This window comes from Paralichthys olivaceus, chromosome 22, assembly GCF_024713975.1.
Source record: "Paralichthys olivaceus isolate ysfri-2021 chromosome 22, ASM2471397v2, whole genome shotgun sequence".
NCBI lineage: Eukaryota > Metazoa > Chordata > Actinopteri > Pleuronectiformes > Paralichthyidae > Paralichthys > Paralichthys olivaceus.
In genome coordinates, this window is record NC_091114.1 from 10988095 (window position 1) to 11011854 (window position 23760).

A 23760-nucleotide genomic window follows, 5' to 3' on the forward strand; every position below is an offset into this window, starting at 1 on the left:
ACTACAACAACTTCCCCAACTACAACTACTGCCCCAACTACAACAACAACTGTAGCAACGACAACAACAACTGCCCCAACTACAACAACAACTGCCCCAACGACAACAGCAACTGCCACAACTACAACAACTACTGCCCCAACTACAACTACCGCCCCAACGACAACAACTGCCCCAACTACAACAACAACTGCCCCAACTACAACCACTGCCCCAACGACAACAACAACTGCCCCAACGACAACAACAACTGTACCAACTACAACAACAACTGCCCCAACTACAACAACTACTGCCAGAACTACAACAACAACTGCACCAACTACAACAACAACTGCCCCAACTACAACAACTGCCCCAATGACAACAACAACTGCCCCAACTACAACTACCGCCCCAACGACAACAACAACTGCCCCAACTACAACAACTGCCCCAACTACAACTACCGCCCCAACGACAACTACCGCCCCAACGACAACAACTACTGCCCCAACGACAACAACTAGTGCCCAAACGACAACAACAACTGCCCCAACTACAACTACCGCCCCAACGACAACAACTACTGCCCCAACTACAACAACTACTGCCACAACTACAACAACTACTGCCCCAACGACAACAACAACTGCCCCAACTACAACAACTACTGCCCCAACTACAACAACAACTGCCCCAACTACAACTACCGCCCCAACGACAACAACTACTGCCCCAACTACAACAACTACTGCCACAACTACAACAACTACTGCCCCAACGACAACAACAACTGCCCCAACGACAACAACAACTGCCCCAACTACAACAACTACTGACCCATCAACTACAACAACCGCCCCAACGACAACAACAACTTCCCCAACTACAACTACTGCCCCAACTACAACAACAACTGTAGCAACGACAACAACAACTGCCCCAACTACAACAACAACTGCCCCAACGACAACAACAACTGCCCCAACTACAACTACCGCCCCAACGACAACAACAACTGCCCCAATGACAACAACAACTGCCCCAACTACAACTACCGCCCCAACGACAACAACAACTGCCCCAACTACAACTACCGCCCCAACGACAACAACTACTGCCACAACTACAACAACTACTGCCCCAACGACAACAACAACTGCCCCAACGACAACAACAACTGCCCCAACTACAACAACAACTGCCCCAACTACAACTACCGCCCCAACGACAACTACTGCCCCAACTACAACAACAACTGTAGCAACGACAACAACAACTGCCCCAACTACAACAACAACTGCCCCAACCACAACAACAACTGCCACAACTACAACAACTACCGCCCCAACTACAACTACCACCCCAACGACAACAACAACTGCCCCAACTACAACTACCGCCCGGACAACAACAACAACTGCCCCAACGACAACAACTACTGCCCCAACGACAACAACTAGTGCCCCAACGACAACAACAACTGCCCCAACTACAACTACCGCCCCAACGACAACAACTACTGCCCTAACTACAACAACTACTGCCACAACTACAACAACTACTGCCCCAACGACAACAACAACTGCCCCAACAACAACAACAACTGGCCCAGCAACAACAACTGCCCCAACTACAACAAAAACTGCCCCAACTAACACTACCGCTCCAACGACAACAACAACTGCCCCAACTACAACTACCGCCCCAATGACAACAACAACTGCCCCAACTACAACAACTACTGCCCCAACAACAACAACAACTGCCCCAACTACAACAACCGCCCCAACGACAACAACAACTGTAGCAACGACAACAACAACTGCCCCAACGACAACAACAACTGCCCCAACTACAACAACAACTGCCCCAACTACAACTACCGCCCCAATGACAACAACTACTGCCCCATCAACTACAACAACCGCCCCAACGACAACAACAACTTCCCCAACTACAACTACTGCCCCAACTACAACAACAACTGTAGCAACGACAACAACAACTGCCCCAACTACAACCACCGCCCCAACGACAACAACAACTGCCCCAACGACAACAACTACCGCCCCAACTACAACTACCACCCCAACGACAACAACTACCGCCCCAACTACAACTACCACCCCAACTACAACAACTACTGCCCCAACAACAACAACAACTGCCCCAACTACAACAACTACTACCCCAACGACAACAACTGCCCCAACGACAACAACAACTGCCTCAACGACAACAACTACCGCCCCAACGACAACAACTACTGCCCCAACAACAACAACTGCCCCAACTACAACAACTACTACCCCAACAACAACAACTGCCCCAACTACAACTACCACCCCAACTACTACAACTACTGCCCCAACGACAACAACAACTGCCCCAACTACAACCACCGCCCAAACAACAACAACAACTGCCCCAACTACAACAACAACTGCCCCAACTACAACCACTGCCCCAACGACAACAACAACTGCACCAACTACGACAACAACTGCACCAACTACAACAACTACTGCCACAACTGCCCCAACTACAACAACAACTGCCACAACTACAACAACAACTGCCCCAACAACAACAACAACTGCCGCAACTACAACAACTGCCCCAACAACAACAACAACTGCCCCAACTACAACAACTACCGCCCCAACGACAACAACTGCCCCAACGACAACAACTACTGCCCCAACAACAACAACAACTGCCCCAACTACAACAACTACCGCCCCAACGACAACAACTGCCCCAACTACAACCACTGCCCCAACGACAACAACAACTGCACCAACTACGACAACAACTGCACCAACTACAACAACTACTGCCACAACTGCCCCAACTACAACAACAACTGCCACAACTACAACAACAACTGCCCCAACAACAACAACAACTGCCGCAACTACAACAACTGCCCCAACAACAACAACAACTGCCCCAACTACAACAACTACCGCCCCAACGACAACAACTGCCCCAATGACAACAACTACTGCCCCAACAACAACAACAACTGCCCCAACTACAACAACTACCGCCCCAACGACAACAACTGCCCCAACTACAACCACTGCCCCAACGACAACAACAACTGCACCAACTACAACAACAACTGCACCAACTACAACAACAACTGCCCCAACTACAACAACTACCGCCCCAACGACAACAACAAATGCCCCAACGACGACAACAACTGCCCCAACTACAACAACAACTGCCCCAACGACAACAACTACTGCCCCAACAACAACAACAACTGCCCCAACTACAACAACTACTACCCCAACGACAACAACTGCCCCAACTACAACAACAAATGCCCCAACGACGACAACAACTGCCCCAACTACAACAACAACTGCCCCAACGACAACAACTACTACCCCAACGACAACAACTGCCCCAACTACAACAACAACTGCCCCAACGACAACAACAAATGCCCCAACGACGACAACAACTGCCCCAACTACAACAACTACTACCCCAACGACAACAACTGCCCCAACGACAACAACAACTGCCCCAACTACAACAACTACCGCCCCAACGACAACAACTGCCGCAACTACAACAACTGCCCCAACGACAACAACAACTGCACCAACTACGACAACAACTGCACCAACTACAACAACTACTGCCACAACTGCCCCAACTACAACAACAACTGCCACAACTACAACAACAACTGCCCCAACAACAACAACAACTGCCGCAACTACAACAACTGCCCCAACAACAACAACAACTGCCCCAACTACAACAACTACCGCCCCAACGACAACAACTGCCCCAACGACAACAACTACTGCCCCAACAACAACAACTACCGCCCCAACGACAACAACTGCCCCAACTACAACCACTGCCCCAACGACAACAACAACTGCACCAACTACAACAACAACTGCACCAACTACAACAACAACTGCCCCAACTACAACAACTACCGCCCCAACGACAACAACAAATGCCCCAACGATGACAACAACTGCCCCAACTACAACAACAACTGCCCCAACGACAACAACTACTGCCCCAACAACAACAACAACTGCCCCAACTACAACAACTACTACCCCAACGACAACAACTGCCCCAACTACAACAACTACCGCCCCAACAACAACAACTACTGCCCCAACGACAACAACAACTGCCCCAACTACAACAACTACCGCCCCAACGACAACAACAAATGCCCCAACGACGACAACAACTGCCCCAACAACAACAACAACTGCCCCAACAACAACAACAACTGCCCCAACTACAACAACTACTACCCCAACGACAACCACCGCCCCAACGACAACAACTACTGCACCAACTACAACAACTACTGCCCCAACAACAACAACAACTGCCCCAACTACAACAACTACTACCCTAACGACAACAACTGCCCCAACTACAACCACCGCCCCAACGACAACAACAACTGCCACTACAACAACTACCGCCCCAACGACAACAACTACCGCCCCAACGACAACAACTGCCCCAACGACAACAAGAACTGCACCAACTACAACAACAACTGCACCAACTACAACAACAACTGCCCCAACGACAACAACTACTGCCCCAACTACAACAACAACTGCCACAACTACAACAACTGCCCCAACTACAACAACAACTGCCCCAACTACAACCACTGCCCCAACGACAACAACAACTGCACCAACTACAACAACAACTGCACCAACTACAACAACAACTGCCCCAACGACAACAACTGCCCCAACGACAACAACTACTGCCCCAACTACAACAACAACTGCCACAACTACAACAACTGCCCCAACTACAACAACAACTGCCCCAACTACAACCACTGCCCCAACGACAACAACAACTGCACCAACTACAACAACAACTGCCCCAACTACAACAACTACCGCCCCAACGACAACAACTACCGCCCCAACGACAACAACTACTGCCCCAACAACAACAACAACTGCCCCAACTACAACAACTACTACCCCAACAACAACAACTGCCCCAACTACAACTACCACCCCAACTACAACAACAACTGCCCCAACGACAACAACTGCCCCAACTACAACAACTACTGCACCAACTACAACAACTAGTGCCCCAACGACGACAACAACTGCCCCAACAACAACAACAACTGCCCCAACGACGGCAACAACTGCCCCAACAACAACAACAACAACTGCACCAACTACAACAACAACTGCCCCAACTACAACAACTACCGCCCCAACGACAACAACAAATGCCCCAACGACGACAACAACTGCCCCAACAACAACAACAACTGCCCCAACGACAACAACTACTGCCCCAACAACAACAACAACTGCCCCAACTACAACAACTACTACCCCAACGACAACAACTGCCCCAACTACAACAACAACTGCCCCAACTACCGCCCCAACAACAACAACTACTGCCCCAACGACAACAACAACTGCCCCAACTACCGCCCCAACAACAACAACTACTGCCCCAACGACAACAACAACTGCCCCAACTACAACAACTACCGCCCCAACGACAACAACAAATGCCCCAACGACGACAACAACTGCCCCAACAACAACAACAACTGCCCCAACGACAACAACTATTGCCCCAACAACAACAACAACTGCCCCAACTACAACAACTACTACCCCAACGACAACCACCGCCCCAACGACAACAACAACTGCCCCAACTACAACAACTACCGCCCCAACAACAACAACTACTGCCCCAACGACAACAACAACTGCCCCAACTACAACAACTACCGCCCCAACGACAACAACAACTGCCCCAACTACAACAACTACCGCCCCAACAACAACAACTACTACCCTAACGACAACAACTGCCCCAACTACAACCACCGCCCCAACGACAACAACAACTGCCACTACAACAACTACCGCCCCAACGACAACAACTACCGCCCCAACGACAACAACTGCCCCAACGACAACAACAACTGCACCAACTACAACAACAACTGCACCAACTACAACAACAACTGCCCCAACGACAACAACTACTGCCCCAACTACAACAACAACTGCCACAACTACAACAACTGCCCCAACTACAACAACAACTGCCCCAACTACAACCACTGCCCCAACGACAACAACAACTGCCCCAACTACAACAACTACCGCCCCAACGACAACAACTGCCCCAACGACAACAACTACTGCCCCAACAACAACAACAACTGCCCCAACTACAACAACAACTGCCCCAACAACAACAACAACTGCCGCAACTACAACAACTGCCCCAACAACAACAACAACTGCCCCAACTACAACAACTACCGCCCCAACGACAACAACTGCCCCAACGACAACAACTACTGCCCCAACAACAACAACAACTGCCCCAACTACAACAACTACCGCCCCAACGACAACAACTGCCCCAACTACAACCACTGCCCCAACGACAACAACAACTGCACCAACTACAACAACAACTGCACCAACTACAACAACAACTGCCCCAACTACAACAACTACCACCCCAACGACAACAACAAATGCCCCAACGATGACAACAACTGCCCCAACTACAACAACAACTGCCCCAACGACAACAACTACTGCCCCAACAACAACAACAACTGCCCCAACTACAACAACTACTACCCCAACGACAACAACTGCCCCAACTACAACAACTACCGCCCCAACAACAACAACTACTGCCCCAACGACAACAACAACTGCCCCAACTACAACAACTACCGCCCCAACGACAACAACAAATGCCCCAACGACGACAACAACTGCCCCAACAACAACAACAACTGCCCCAACGACAACAACTACTGCCCCAACAACAACAACAACTGCCCCAACTACAACAACTACTACCCCAACGACAACCACCGCCCCAACGACAACAACTACTGCACCAACTACAACAACTACTGCCCCAACAACAACAACAACTGCCCCAACTACAACAACTACTACCCTAACGACAACAACTGCCCCAACTACAACCACCGCCCCAACGACAACAACAACTGCCACTACAACAACTACCGCCCCAACGACAACAACTACCGCCCCAACGACAACAACTGCCCCAACGACAACAAGAACTGCACCAACTACAACAACAACTGCACCAACTACAACAACAACTGCCCCAACGACAACAACTACTGCCCCAACTACAACAACAACTGCCACAACTACAACAACTGCCCCAACTACAACAACAACTGCCCCAACTACAACCACTGCCCCAACGACAACAACAACTGCACCAACTACAACAACAACTGCCCCAACGACAACAACTACCGCCCCAACGACAACAACTGCCCCAACGACAACAACTACTGCCCCAACTACAACAACAACTGCCACAACTACAACAACTGCCCCAACTACAACAACAACTGCCCCAACTACAACCACTGCCCCAACGACAACAACAACTGCACCAACTACAACAACAACTGCACCAACTACAACAACTACCGCCCCAACGACAACAACTACCGCCCCAACGACAACAACTACTGCCCCAACAACAACAACAACTGCCCCAACTACAACAACTACTACCCCAACAACAACAACTGCCCCAACTACAACTACCACCCCAACTACAACAACAACTGCCCCAACGACAACAACTGCCCCAACTACAACAACTAGTGCCCCAACGACGACAACAACTGCCCCAACAACAACAACAACTGCCCCAACGACGACAACAACTGCCCCAACAACAACAACAACTGCACCAACTACAACAACAACTGCCCCAACTACAACAACTACCGCCCCAACGACAACAACAAATGCCCCAACGACGACAACAACTGCCCCAACAACAACAACAACTGCCCCAACGACAACAACTACTGCCCCAACAACAACAACAACTGCCCCAACTACAACAACTACTACCCCAACGACAACAACTGCCCCAACTACAACAACAACTGCCCCAACTACCGCCCCAACAACAACTACTGCCCCAACGACAACAACAACTGCCCCAACTACCGCCCCAACAACAACAACTACTGCCCCAACGACAACAACAACTGCCCCAACTACAACAACTACTACCCCAACGACAACAACTGCCCCAACTACAACAACAACTGCCCCAACTACCGCCCCAACAACAACTACTGCCCCAACGACAACAACAACTGCCCCAACTACCGCCCCAACAACAACAACTACTGCCCCAACGACAACAACAACTGCCCCAACTACAACAACTACCGCCCCAACGACAACAACAAATGCCCCAACGACGACAACAACTGCCCCAACAACAACAACAACTGCCCCAACGACAACAACTATTGCCCCAACAACAACAACAACTGCCCCAACTACAACAACTACTACCCCAACGACAACCACCGCCCCAACGACAACAACAACTGCCCCAACTACAACAACTACCGCCCCAACAACAACAACTACTACCCTAACGACAACAACTGCCCCAACTACAACCACCGCCCCAACGACAACAACAACTGCCACTACAACAACTACCGCCCCAACGACAACAACTACCGCCCCAACGACAACAACTGCCCCAACGACAACAACAACTGCACCAACAACAACAACAACTGCACCAACTCCAACAACAACTGCCCCAACTACAACAACTACCGCCCGAACTACAACAACTACCGCCCCAACGACAACAACAACTGCCCCAACGACGACAACAACTGCCCCAACAACAACAACAACTGCCCCAACGACAACAACTACTGCCCCAACAACAACAACAACTGCCCCAACTACAACAACTACTACCCCAACAACAACAACTACTACCCCAACGACGACAACAACTGCCCCAACAACAACAACAACTGCCCCAACAACAACAACAACTGCCCCAACTACAACTACCACCCCAACTACAACAACAACTGCCCCAACTACAACTACCACCCCATCTACAACAACAACTGTCCCAACGACAACAACTACTACCCCAACAACAACAACTGCCCCAACTACAACCACCGCCCCAACGACAACAACAACTGCCACTACAACAACTACCGCCCCAACGACAACAACTACCGCCCCAACGACAACAACTGCCCCAACGACAACAACAACTGCACCAACTACAACAACAACTGCACCAACTACAACAACAACTGCCCCAACGACAACAACTACTGCCCCAACTACAACAACAACTGCCACAACTGCCCCAACTACAACAACAACTGCCCCAACTACAACCACTGCCCCAACGACAACAACAACTGCACCAACTACAACAACAACTGCCCCAACGACAACAACTACCGCCCCAACGACAACAACAACTGCCCCAACGACGACAACAACTGCCCCAACAACAACAACAACTGCCCCAACGACAACAACTACTGCCCCAACAACAACAACAACTGCCCCAACAACAACAACTACAACAACTACTACCCCAACAACAACAACTACTACCCCAACGACGACAACAACTGCCCCAACAACAACAACAACTGCCCCAACTACAACTACCACCCCAACTACAACAACAACTGCCCCAACGACAACAACTGCCCCAACTACAACAACTACTGCACCAACTACAACAACTAGTGCCCCAACGACGACAACAACTGCCCCAACAACAACAACAACTGCCCCAACGACGACAACAACTGCCCCAACAACAACAACAACTGCCCCAACGACAACAACTACTGCCCCAACAACAACAACAACTGCCCCAACGACAACAACTACTGCCCCAACAACTGCCCCAACTACAACAACTACTACCCCAACGACAACAACTGCCCCAACTACAACCACCGCCCCAACGACAACAACAACTGCCCCAACTACAACAACTACCGCCCCAACAACAACAACTACTGCCCCAACGACAACAACAACTGCCCCAACTACAACAACTACCGCCGCAACGACAACAACTACTGCCCCAACAACAACAACAACTGCCCCAACTACAACAACTACTACCCCAACAACAACAACTGCCCCAACTACAACTACCACCCCAACTACAACAACAACTGTCCCAACGACAACAACTACTACCCCAACAACAACAACTGCCCCAACTACAACCACCGCCCCAACGACAACAACAACTGCCACTACAACAACTACCGCCCCAACGACAACAACTACCGCCCCAACGACAACAACTACCGCCCCAACGACAACAACTGCCCCAACGACAACAACAACTGCACCAACTACAACAACAACTGCACCAACTACAACAACAACTGCCCCAACGACAACAACTACTGTCCCAACAACAACAACAACTGCCCCAACTACAACAACTACTACCCCAACAACAACAACTGCCCCAACTACAACTACCACCCCAACTACAACAACAACTGTCCCAACGACAACAACTACTACCCCAACAACAACAACTGCCCCAACTACAACCACCGCCCCAACGACAACAACAACTGCCACTACAACAACAACAACTGCCCCAACGACAACAACTACTGCCCCAACAACTGCCCCAACTACAACAACTACTACCCCAACGACAACAACTGCCCCAACTACAACCACCGCCCCAACGACAACAACAACTGCCCCAACTACAACAACTACCGCCCCAACAACAACAACTACTGCCCCAACGACAACAACAACTGCCCCAACTACAACAACTACCGCCGCAACGACAACAACTACTGCCCCAACAACAACAACAACTGCCCCAACTACAACAACTACTACCCCAACAACAACAACTGCCCCAACTACAACTACCACCCCAACTACAACAACAACTGTCCCAACGACAACAACTACTACCCCAACAACAACAACTGCCCCAACTACAACCACCGCCCCAACGACAACAACAACTGCCACTACAACAACTACCGCCCCAACGACAACAACTACCGCCCCAACGACAACAACTACCGCCCCAACGACAACAACTGCCCCAACGACAACAACAACTGCACCAACTACAACAACAACTGCACATACTACAACAACAACTGCCCCAACGACAACAACTACTGCCCCAACTACAACAACAACTGCCACAACTACAACAACTGCCCCAACTACAACAACAACTGCCCCAACTACAACCACTGCCCCAACGACAACAACAACTGCACCAACTACAACAACAACTGCCCCAACTACAACAACTACTGCCCCAACTACAACAACTACCGCCCCAACTACAACAACTACCGCCCCAACGACAACAACAACTGCCCCAACGACGACAACAACTGCCCCAACAACAACAACAACTGCCCCAACGACAACAACTACTGCCCCAACAACAACAACAACTGCCCCAACTACAACAACTACAACAACAACTACCCCAACAACAACAACTACTACCCCAACGACGACAACAACTGCCCCAACAACAACAACAACTGCCCCAACAACAACAACAACTGCCCCAACTACAACAACAACTGCCCCAACTACAACAACTACTGCACCAACTACAACAACTAGTGCCCCAACGACGACAACAACTGCCCCAACAACAACAACAACTGCCCCAACGACGACAACAACTGCCCCAACAACAACAACAACTGCCCCAACGACAACAACTACTGCCCCAACAACAACAACAACTGCCCCAACGACAACAACTACTGCCCCAACAACTGCCCCAACTACAACAACTACTACCCCAACGACAACAACTGCCCCAACTACAACCACCGCCCCAACGACAACAACAACTGCCCCAACTACAACAACTACCGCCCCAACAACAACAACTACTGCCCCAACGACAACAACAACTGCCCCAACTACAACAACTACCGCCGCAACGACAACAACTACTGCCCCAACAACAACAACAACTGCCCCAACTACAACAACTACTACCCCAACAACAACAACTGCCCCAACTACAACAACTACTACCCCAACAACAACAACTGCCCCAACTACAACTACCACCCCAACTACAACAACAACTGTCCCAACGACAACAACTACTACCCCAACAACAACAACTGCCCCAACTACAACTACCACCCCAACTACAACAACAACTGCCCCAACGACAACAACAACTGCCCCAACCACAACAACTACTGCACCAACTACAACAACTAGTGCCCCAACGACGACAACAACTGCCCCAACAACAACAACAACTGCCCCAACGACAACAGCAACTGCCCCAACTACAACAACTACCGCCCCAACGACAACAACTACTGCCCCAACGACAACAACAACTGCCCCAACTACAACAACTACCGCCCCAACGACAACAACAACTGCCCCAACTACAACAACTACCGCCCCAACAACAACAACTACTGCCCCAACGACAACAACAACTGCACCAACTACAACAACTAGTGCCCCAACGACGACAACAACTGCACCAACTACAACAACAACTGCACCAACTACAACAACAACTGCCCCAACTACAACAACAACTGCCACAACTACAACAACAACTGCCCCAACAACAACAACAACTGCCGCAACTACAACAACTGCCCCAACAACAACAACAACTGCCCCAACTACAACAACTACCGCCCCAACAATAACAACTGCCCCAACGACAACAACTACTGCCCCAACAACAACAACAACTGCCCCAACTACAACAACTACCGCCCCAACGACAACAACTGCCCCAACTACAACCACTGCCCCAACGACAACAACAACTGCACCAACTACAACAACAACTGCACCAACTACAACAACAACTGCCCCAACGACAACAACAACTGCCCCAACGACGACAACAATTGCCCCAACAACAACAACAACTGCTCCAACGACAACAACTACTGCCCCAACAACAACAACAACTGCCCCAACTACAACAACTACTACCCCAACGACAACAACTGCCCCAACTACAACCACCGCCCCAACAACAACAACAACTGCCCCAACAACAACAACAACTGCCCCAACTACAACAACTACTACCCCAACGACAACAACTGCCCCAACTACAACCACCGCCCCAACGACAACAACAACTGCCCCAACTACAACAACTACCGCCGCAACGACAACAACTACTGCCCCAACAACAACAACAACTGCCCCAACTACAACAACTACTACCCCAACAACAACAACTGCCCCAACTACAACTACCACCCCAACTACAACAACAACTGCACCAACGACAACAACAACTGCCCCAACTACAACAACTACTGCACCAACTACAACAACTAGTGCCCCAACAACGACAACAACTGCCGCAACAACAACAGCAACTGCCCCAACGACAACAACTACTGCCCCAACAACAAAAACAACTGCCCCAACTACAACAACTACCGCCCTAACAACAACAACTACTGCCCCAACGACAACAACAACTGCCCCAACTACAACAACTACCGCCCCAACGACAACAACTACTGCCCCAACAACAACAACAACTGCCCCAACTACAACAACTACTACCCCAACAACAACAACTGCCCCAACGACAACAACAACTGCCCCAACTACAACAACTAGTGCCCCAACGACGACAACAACTGCCCCAACAACAACAACAACTGCCCCAACGACGACAACAACTGCCCCAACAACAACAACAACTACCCCAACGACAACAACTGCCCCAACTACAACCACCGCCCCAACGACAACAACAACTGCAACTACAACAACTACCGCCCCAACGACAACAACTATCGCCCCAACGACAACAACTGCCCCAACGAAAACAACTACTGCCCCAACAACAACAACAACTGCCCCAACTACAACAACAACTGCCCCAACTACAACCACTGCCCCAACGACAACAACAACTGCACCAACTACAACAACAACTGCACCAACTACAACAACTACTGCCACAACTACAACAACAACTGCCCCAACTACAACAACAACTGCCACAACTACAACAACAACTGCCCCAACAACAACAACAACTGCCGCAACTACAACAACTGCCCCAAGAACAACAACAACTGCCCCAACTACAACAACTACCGCCCCAACGACAACAACTGCCCCAACGACAACAACTACTGCCCCAACAACAACAACAACTGCCCCAACTACAACAACTACTACCCCAACAACAACAACTGCCCCAACTACAACTACCACCCCAACTACAACAACAACTGCCCCAACGACAACAACTACTGCCCCAACAACAACAACTACTACCCCAACGACAACAACTGCCCCAACTACAACCACCGCCCCAACAACAACAACAACTGCAACTACAACAACTACCGCCCCAACGACAACAACTATCGCCCCAACGACAACAACTGCCCCAACGACAACAACTACTGCCACAACAACAACAACAACTGCCCCAACTACAACAACAACTGCCCCAACTACAACCACTGCCCCAACGACAACAACAACTGCACCAACTACAACAACTACTGCCACAACTACAACAACAACTGCCCCAACTACAACAACAACTGCCACAACTACAACAACAACTGCCCCAACAACAACAACAACTGCCGCAACTACAACAACTGCCCCAACAACAACAACTACTGCCCCAACAACAACAACAACTGCCGCAACTACAACAACTGCCCCAACAACAACAACAACTGCCCCAACTACAACAACTACCGCCCCAACGACAACAACTGTCCCAACGACAACAACTACTGCCCCAACAACAACAACAACTGCCCCAACTACAACAACTACCGCCCCAACGACAACAACTGCCCCAACTACAACAAGAACTGCCCCAACTACAACAAGAACTGCCCCAACTACAACCACTGCCCAAACGACAACAACCACTGCCCCAACGACAACAACAACTGCACCAACTACAACAACTACTGCCACAACTACAACAACAACTGCCCCAACTACAACAACAACTGCCACAACTACAACAACAACTGCCCCAACAACAACAACAACTGCCGCAACTACAACAACTGCCCCAACAACAACAACAACTGCCGCAACTACAACAACTGCCCCAACAACAACAACAACTGCCCCAACTACAACAACTACCGCCCCAACGACAACAACAACTGCCCCAACGACAACAACTGCCCCAACTACAACAACTAGTGCCCCAACGACGACAACAACTGCCCCAACAACAACAACAACTGCCCCAACGACGACAACAACTGCCCCAACAACAACAACAACTGCACCAACTACAACAACAACTGCCCCAACTACAACAACTACCGCCCCAACGACAACAACAAATGCCCCAACGACGACAACAACTGCCCCAACAACAACAACAACTGCCCCAACGACAACAACTACTGCCCCAACAACAACAACAACTGCCCCAACTACAACAACTACTACCCCAACGACAACAACTGCCCCAACTACAACAACAACTGCCCCAACTACCGCCCCAACAACAACTACTGCCCCAACGACAACAACAACTGCCCCAACTACCGCCCCAACAACAACAACTACTGCCCCAACGACAACAACAACTGCCCCAACTACAACAACTACTACCCCAACGACAACAACTGCCCCAACTACAACAACAACTGCCCCAACTACCGCCCCAACAACAACTACTGCCCCAACGACAACAACAACTGCCCCAACTACCGCCCCAACAACAACAACTACTGCCCCAACGACAACAACAACTGCCCCAACTACAACAACTACCGCCCCAACGACAACAACAAATGCCCCAACGACGACAACAACTGCCCCAACAACAACAACAACTGCCCCAACGACAACAACTATTGCCCCAACAACAACAACAACTGCCCCAACTACAACAACTACTACCCCAACGACAACCACCGCCCCAACGACAACAACAACTGCCCCAACTACAACAACTACCGCCCCAACAACAACAACTACTACCCTAACGACAACAACTGCCCCAACTACAACCACCGCCCCAACGACAACAACAACTGCCACTACAACAACTACCGCCCCAACGACAACAACTACCGCCCCAACGACAACAACTGCCCCAACGACAACAACAACTGCACCAACAACAACAACAACTGCACCAACTCCAACAACAACTGCCCCAACTACAACAACTACCGCCCGAACTACAACAACTACCGCCCCAACGACAACAACAACTGCCCCAACGACGACAACAACTGCCCCAACAACAACAACAACTGCCCCAACGACAACAACTACTGCCCCAACAACAACAACAACTGCCCCAACTACAACAACTACTACCCCAACAACAACAACTACTACCCCAACGACGACAACAACTGCCCCAACAACAACAACAACTGCCCCAACAACAACAACAACTGCCCCAACTACAACTACCACCCCAACTACAACAACAACTGCCCCAACTACAACTACCACCCCATCTACAACAACAACTGTCCCAACGACAACAACTACTACCCCAACAACAACAACTGCCCCAACTACAACCACCGCCCCAACGACAACAACAACTGCCACTACAACAACTACCGCCCCAACGACAACAACTACCGCCCCAACGACAACAACTGCCCCAACGACAACAACAACTGCACCAACTACAACAACAACTGCACCAACTACAACAACAACTGCCCCAACGACAACAACTACTGCCCCAACTACAACAACAACTGCCACAACTGCCCCAACTACAACAACAACTGCCCCAACTACAACCACTGCCCCAACGACAACAACAACTGCACCAACTACAACAACAACTGCCCCAACGACAACAACTACCGCCCCAACGACAACAACAACTGCCCCAACGACGACAACAACTGCCCCAACAACAACAACAACTGCCCCAACGACAACAACTACTGCCCCAACAACAACAACAACTGCCCCAACAACAACAACTACAACAACTACTACCCCAACAACAACAACTACTACCCCAACGACGACAACAACTGCCCCAACAACAACAACAACTGCCCCAACAACAACAACAACTGCCCCAACTACAACTACCACCCCAACTACAACAACAACTGCCCCAACGACAACAACTGCCCCAACTACAACAACTACTGCACCAACTACAACAACTAGTGCCCCAACGACGACAACAACTGCCCCAACAACAACAACAACTGCCCCAACGACGACAACAACTGCCCCAACAACAACAACAACTGCCCCAACGACAACAACTACTGCCCCAACAACAACAACAACTGCCCCAACGACAACAACTACTGCCCCAACAACTGCCCCAACTACAACAACTACTACCCCAACGACAACAACTGCCCCAACTACAACCACCGCCCCAACGACAACAACAACTGCCCCAACTACAACAACTACCGCCCCAACAACAACAACTACTGCCCCAACGACAACAACAACTGCCCCAACTACAACAACTACCGCCGCAACGACAACAACTACTGCCCCAACAACAACAACAACTGCCCCAACTACAACAACTACTACCCCAACAACAACAACTGCCCCAACTACAACTACCACCCCAACTACAACAACAACTGTCCCAACGACAACAACTACTACCCCAACAACAACAACTGCCCCAACTACAACCACCGCCCCAACGACAACAACAACTGCCACTACAACAACTACCGCCCCAACGACAACAACTACCGCCCCAACGACAACAACTACCGCCCCAACGACAACAACTGCCCCAACGACAACAACAACTGCACCAACTACAACAACAACTGCACCAACTACAACAACAACTGCCCCAACGACAACAACTACTGTCCCAACAACAACAACAACTGCCCCAACTACAACAACTACTACCCCAACAACAACAACTGCCCCAACTACAACTACCACCCCAACTACAACAACAACTGTCCCAACGACAACAACTACTACCCCAACAACAACAACTGCCCCAACTACAACCACCGCCCCAACGACAACAACAACTGCCACTACAACAACAACAACTGCCCCAACGACAACAACTACTGCCCCAACAACTGCCCCAACTACAACAACTACTACCCCAACGACAACAACTGCCCCAACTACAACCACCGCCCCAACGACAACAACAACTGCCCCAACTACAACAACTACCGCCCCAACAACAACAACTACTGCCCCAACGACAACAACAACTGCCCCAACTACAACAACTACCGCCGCAACGACAACAACTACTGCCCCAACAACAACAACAACTGCCCCAACTACAACAACTACTACCCCAACAACAACAACTGCCCCAACTACAACTACCACCCCAACTACAACAACAACTGTCCCAACGACAACAACTACTACCCCAACAACAACAACTGCCCCAACTACAACCACCGCCCCAACGACAACAACAACTGCCACTACAACAACTACCGCCCCAACGACAACAACTACCGCCCCAACGACAACAACTACCGCCCCAACGACAACAACTGCCCCAACGACAACAACAACTGCACCAACTACAACAACAACTGCACATACTACAACAACAACTGCCCCAACGACAACAACTACTGCCCCAACTACAACAACAACTGCCACAACTACAACAACTGCCCCAACTACAACAACAACTGCCCCAACTACAACCACTGCCCCAACGACAACAACAACTGCACCAACTACAACAACAACTGCCCCAACTACAACAACTACTGCCCCAACTACAACAACTACCGCCCCAACTACAACAACTACCGCCCCAACGACAACAACAACTGCCCCAACGACGACAACAACTGCCCCAACAACAACAACAACTGCCCCAACGACAACAACTACTGCCCCAACAACAACAACAACTGCCCCAACTACAACAACTACAACAACAACTACCCCAACAACAACAACTACTACCCCAACGACGACAACAACTGCCCCAACAACAACAACAACTGCCCCAACAACAACAACAACTGCCCCAACTACAACTACCACCCCAACTACAACAACAACTGCCCCAACTACAACAACTACTGCACCAACTACAACAACTAGTGCCCCAACGACGACAACAACTGCCCCAACAACAACAACAACTGCCCCAACGACGACAACAACTGCCCCAACAACAACAACAACTGCCCCAACGACAACAACTACTGCCCCAACAACAACAACAACTGCCCCAACGACAACAACTACTGCCCCAACAACTGCCCCAACTACAACAACTACTACCCCAACGACAACAACTGCCCCAACTACAACCACCGCCCCAACGACAACAACAACTGCCCCAACTACAACAACTACCGCCCCAACAACAACAACTACTGCCCCAACGACAACAACAACTGCCCCAACTACAACAACTACCGCCGCAACGACAACAACTACTGCCCCAACAACAACAACAACTGCCCCAACTACAACAACTACTACCCCAACAACAACAACTGCCCCAACTACAACAACTACTACCCCAACAACAACAACTGCCCCAACTACAACTACCACCCCAACTACAACAACAACTGTCCCAACGACAACAACTACTACCCCAACAACAACAACTGCCCCAACTACAACTACCACCCCAACTACAACAACAACTGCCCCAACGACAACAACAACTGCCCCAACCACAACAACTACTGCACCAACTACAACAACTAGTGCCCCAACGACGACAACAACTGCCCCAACAACAACAACAACTGCCCCAACGACAACAGCAACTGCCCCAACTACAACAACTACCGCCCCAACGACAACAACTACTGCCCCAACGACAACAACAACTGCCCCAACTACAACAACTACCGCCCCAACGACAACAACAACTGCCCCAACTACAACAACTACCGCCCCAACAACAACAACTACTGCCCCAACGACAACAACAACTGCACCAACTACAACAACTAGTGCCCCAACGACGACAACAACTGCACCAACTACAACAACAACTGCACCAACTACAACAACAACTGCCCCAACTACAACAACAACTGCCACAACTACAACAACAACTGCCCCAACAACAACAACAACTGCCGCAACTACAACAACTGCCCCAACAACAACAACAACTGCCCCAACTACAACAACTACCGCCCCAACAATAACAACTGCCCCAACGACAACAACTACTGCCCCAACAACAACAACAACTGCCCCAACTACAACAACTACCGCCCCAACGACAACAACTGCCCCAACTACAACCACTGCCCCAACGACAACAACAACTGCACCAACTACAACAACAACTGCACCAACTACAACAACAACTGCCCCAACGACAACAACAACTGCCCCAACGACGACAACAATTGCCCCAACAACAACAACAACTGCTCCAACGACAACAACTACTGCCCCAACAACAACAACAACTGCCCCAACTACAACAACTACTACCCCAACGACAACAACTGCCCCAACTACAACCACCGCCCCAACAACAACAACAACTGCCCCAACAACAACAACAACTGCCCCAACTACAACAACTACTACCCCAACGACAACAACTGCCCCAACTACAACCACCGCCCCAACGACAACAACAACTGCCCCAACTACAACAACTACCGCCGCAACGACAACAACTACTGCCCCAACAACAACAACAACTGCCCCAACTACAACAACTACTACCCCAACAACAACAACTGCCCCAACTACAACTACCACCCCAACTACAACAACAACTGCACCAACGACAACAACAACTGCCCCAACTACAACAACTACTGCACCAACTACAACAACTAGTGCCCCAACAACGACAACAACTGCCGCAACTACAACAACAACTGCCCCAACAACAACAACAACAGCCCCAACTACAACAACTGGTCCAACGACAACTACAACTGCCCCAACTACAACTACTTCCCCAACGACAAAAACTACTGCCCCAACGACAACAACTACTGCCCCAACAACAACAACAACTGCCCCAACGACAACAACTACTGCCCCAACAACAACAACAACTGCCCCAACTACAACTACTGCCCCCCCAAGAACAACTGCTCCAACGACAACTACTGCCCCAACAACAACAACTGCCCCAACTACAACTACTGCCCCAACAACAACTACTGCCCCAACTACAACAACAACTGCCCCAACTACAACAACTACTGCCACAACTACAACAACAACTGCTCCAACGACAACTACAACAGCCCCAACTACAACCACCACGCCAACGACAACAACAACCGCCCCAACGACAACAACAACTGCACCAACTACTGCCCCAACTACAACAACAACCGCCCCGACGACAACAACAACTGCCGCAATGACAACTGCCCCAACAACAACAACTACTGCCCCAACGACATCAACAACTGCCCCAACGACAACAACAACTGCCCCAACGACAACAACAACTGCCCCAACGACAACTACTGCCCCAACAACAACAACTGCCCCAACTACAACCACCGCGCCAACGACAACAACAACTGCACCAACTACTGCCCCAACTACAACCACTGCCCCAACGACAACAACTGCACCAACTACTGCCCCAACTACAACAACTGTCCCAACTATAACAACTACTGCCCCAACGACAACAACAACTGCCCCAACAACAACAACAACTGCCCCAATGACAACAACTACTGCCCCAACTACAACAACTGCCCCAACGACAACTACAACTGCCCCAACTACAACTACTTCCCCAACGACAACAACAACTGCCCCAATTATAACTACTGCCCCAACGACGACAACAACTGCCCCAACTACAACTACTGCCCCAACGACAACAACTACCACCCCAACGACGATAACAACTGCCCCAACGACAACAACAACTGCTCCAACGACAACAACTGCTCCAACGACAACTACAACTGCCCCAACTACAACTACTTCCCCAACTACAACAACTACTGCCCCAACGACGATAACAACTGCCCCAACGACAACAACAACTGCTCCGACGACAACAACTGCCCCAACTACAACTACTTCCCCAACTACAACAACTACTGCCCCAACGACGATAACAACAGCCCCAACTACAACAACTTCCCCAACTACAACAACTACTGCCCCAACGACGATAACAACTGCCCCAACGACAACAACAACTGCTCCAACGACAACAACTGCCCCAACTACAACTACTTCCCCAACGACAAAAACTACTGCCCCAACGACAACAACTACTGCCCCAACAACAACAACAACTGCCCCAACTACAACTACTGCCCCCCCAAGAACAACTGCTCCAACGACAACTACTGCCCCAACAACAACAACTGCCCCAACTACAACAACTGCCCCAACTACAACTACTGCCCCAACAACAACTACTGCCCCAACTACAACAACAACTGCCCCAACTACAACAACTACTGCCACAACTACAACAACAACTGCCCCAACAACAACAACAACTGCCCCAACTACAACTACTGCCCCCCCAACAACAACTGCTCCAACGACAACTACTGCCCCAACAACAACAACAACTGCCCCAACTACAACAACTGCCCCAACAACAACAACAACTGCCCCAACTACAACTACTGCCCCAACAACAACAACCGCCCCAACTACAACAACAACTGCCCCAACAACAACAAAAACTGCTCCAACGACAACAACTACTGCCCCAACAACAACTGCCCCAACGACAACTACTGCCCCAATGACAACTACAACTGCCCCAACTACAACAACTGCCCCAACGACAACAACTACTGCCCCAACTACAACTACTTCCCCAATGACAACAACTACTGCCCCAACAACAACAACAACTGCCCCTACGACAACAACTACTGCCCCAACTACAACTGCTCCAAAGACAACAACAACTGCCTCAACTACAACTACTGCCCCAACGACAACAACAACTGCCCCAATTACAACAACAACTGCCCCAACTACAACAACTCCCGCTCCAACTACAACAACAACTGCCCCAACAACAACAACTACTGCCCCAACTACAACTACCGCCCCAACTACAACAACAACTTCCCCAACGACAAAAACTACTGCCCAAACTACAACTACAACCCCAACAACAACACCTATAGCTGTCACTCCTACTTATACTGTCTCAGTGGGCTTACCTGATGAGACATTTTCTGACGAACTCAATGACCAGAACAGCGGTCGATTCAAAAAACTTGAACAAAAACTTGTTGGGCCAGTGAGTAAACTTTCATATCCTCTACATCATTCATTAACTGTGTCCGTGTTGCCCATGAATGACTTTTTACACTAGAGATGATTTATTTCCACCAGAATATCAATTTATATTTTTATGATAATAATAGTTCATGAAAATCATTTGAAAGTGTCCCAACGTCTAATTTTTTCTTATTTCATTGCAGTGCAACACAATATACAAGAGAAAATTTGGTGGCAATTTCGACCGTTGCCGTGTGAAACAGTTCAGGTAAAAACATATTTCTTACTTTACTAATATTGTTGAAGCTCAGGGTTAGTGATTCACCATGTTGATAGTTTCATGTACAAATTCCATGTTTGGAATAATTTTCAGTCATCTAATATTATTATTAATATTTGTCTCATTTGGTTTCATGACATAGAAGAAACGCAGCAACACGAGCAGAAGGAACTACTGCAGAAATGGAAGTTCTGTTCCATAATAATGTGACCACTTCAGAACTTCCACAGAATGAACTTGTTACTGAAACCTTTAAATTAGCTGCAAATAACAACACCTTCAACGTGACGATAGATTCTGCGTCAATCCAAGTAATAGGTAAGTAAATACAACATTTGTCTCACTTAACTCAACTGTCTTTTT

At 49.6% G+C, this 23760-nt stretch overlaps 1 protein-coding gene across 1 annotated transcript; it reads left to right on the forward strand.

Annotated features, from left to right (window-relative positions):
• Positions 1-6558: 6558 nt before the first annotated feature.
• Positions 6559-23385, forward strand: LOC138406679 (probable serine/threonine-protein kinase clkA). Its single transcript, XM_069519261.1, has 3 exons — positions 6559-6591; positions 20721-23136; positions 23321-23385. Exons 1-2 carry the CDS (start codon positions 6559-6561, stop codon positions 23058-23060), a joined length of 2373 nt encoding a protein of 790 aa, XP_069375362.1. The 3' UTR covers positions 23061-23136; positions 23321-23385.
• The last annotated feature ends 375 nt before the right edge of the window (positions 23386-23760 follow it).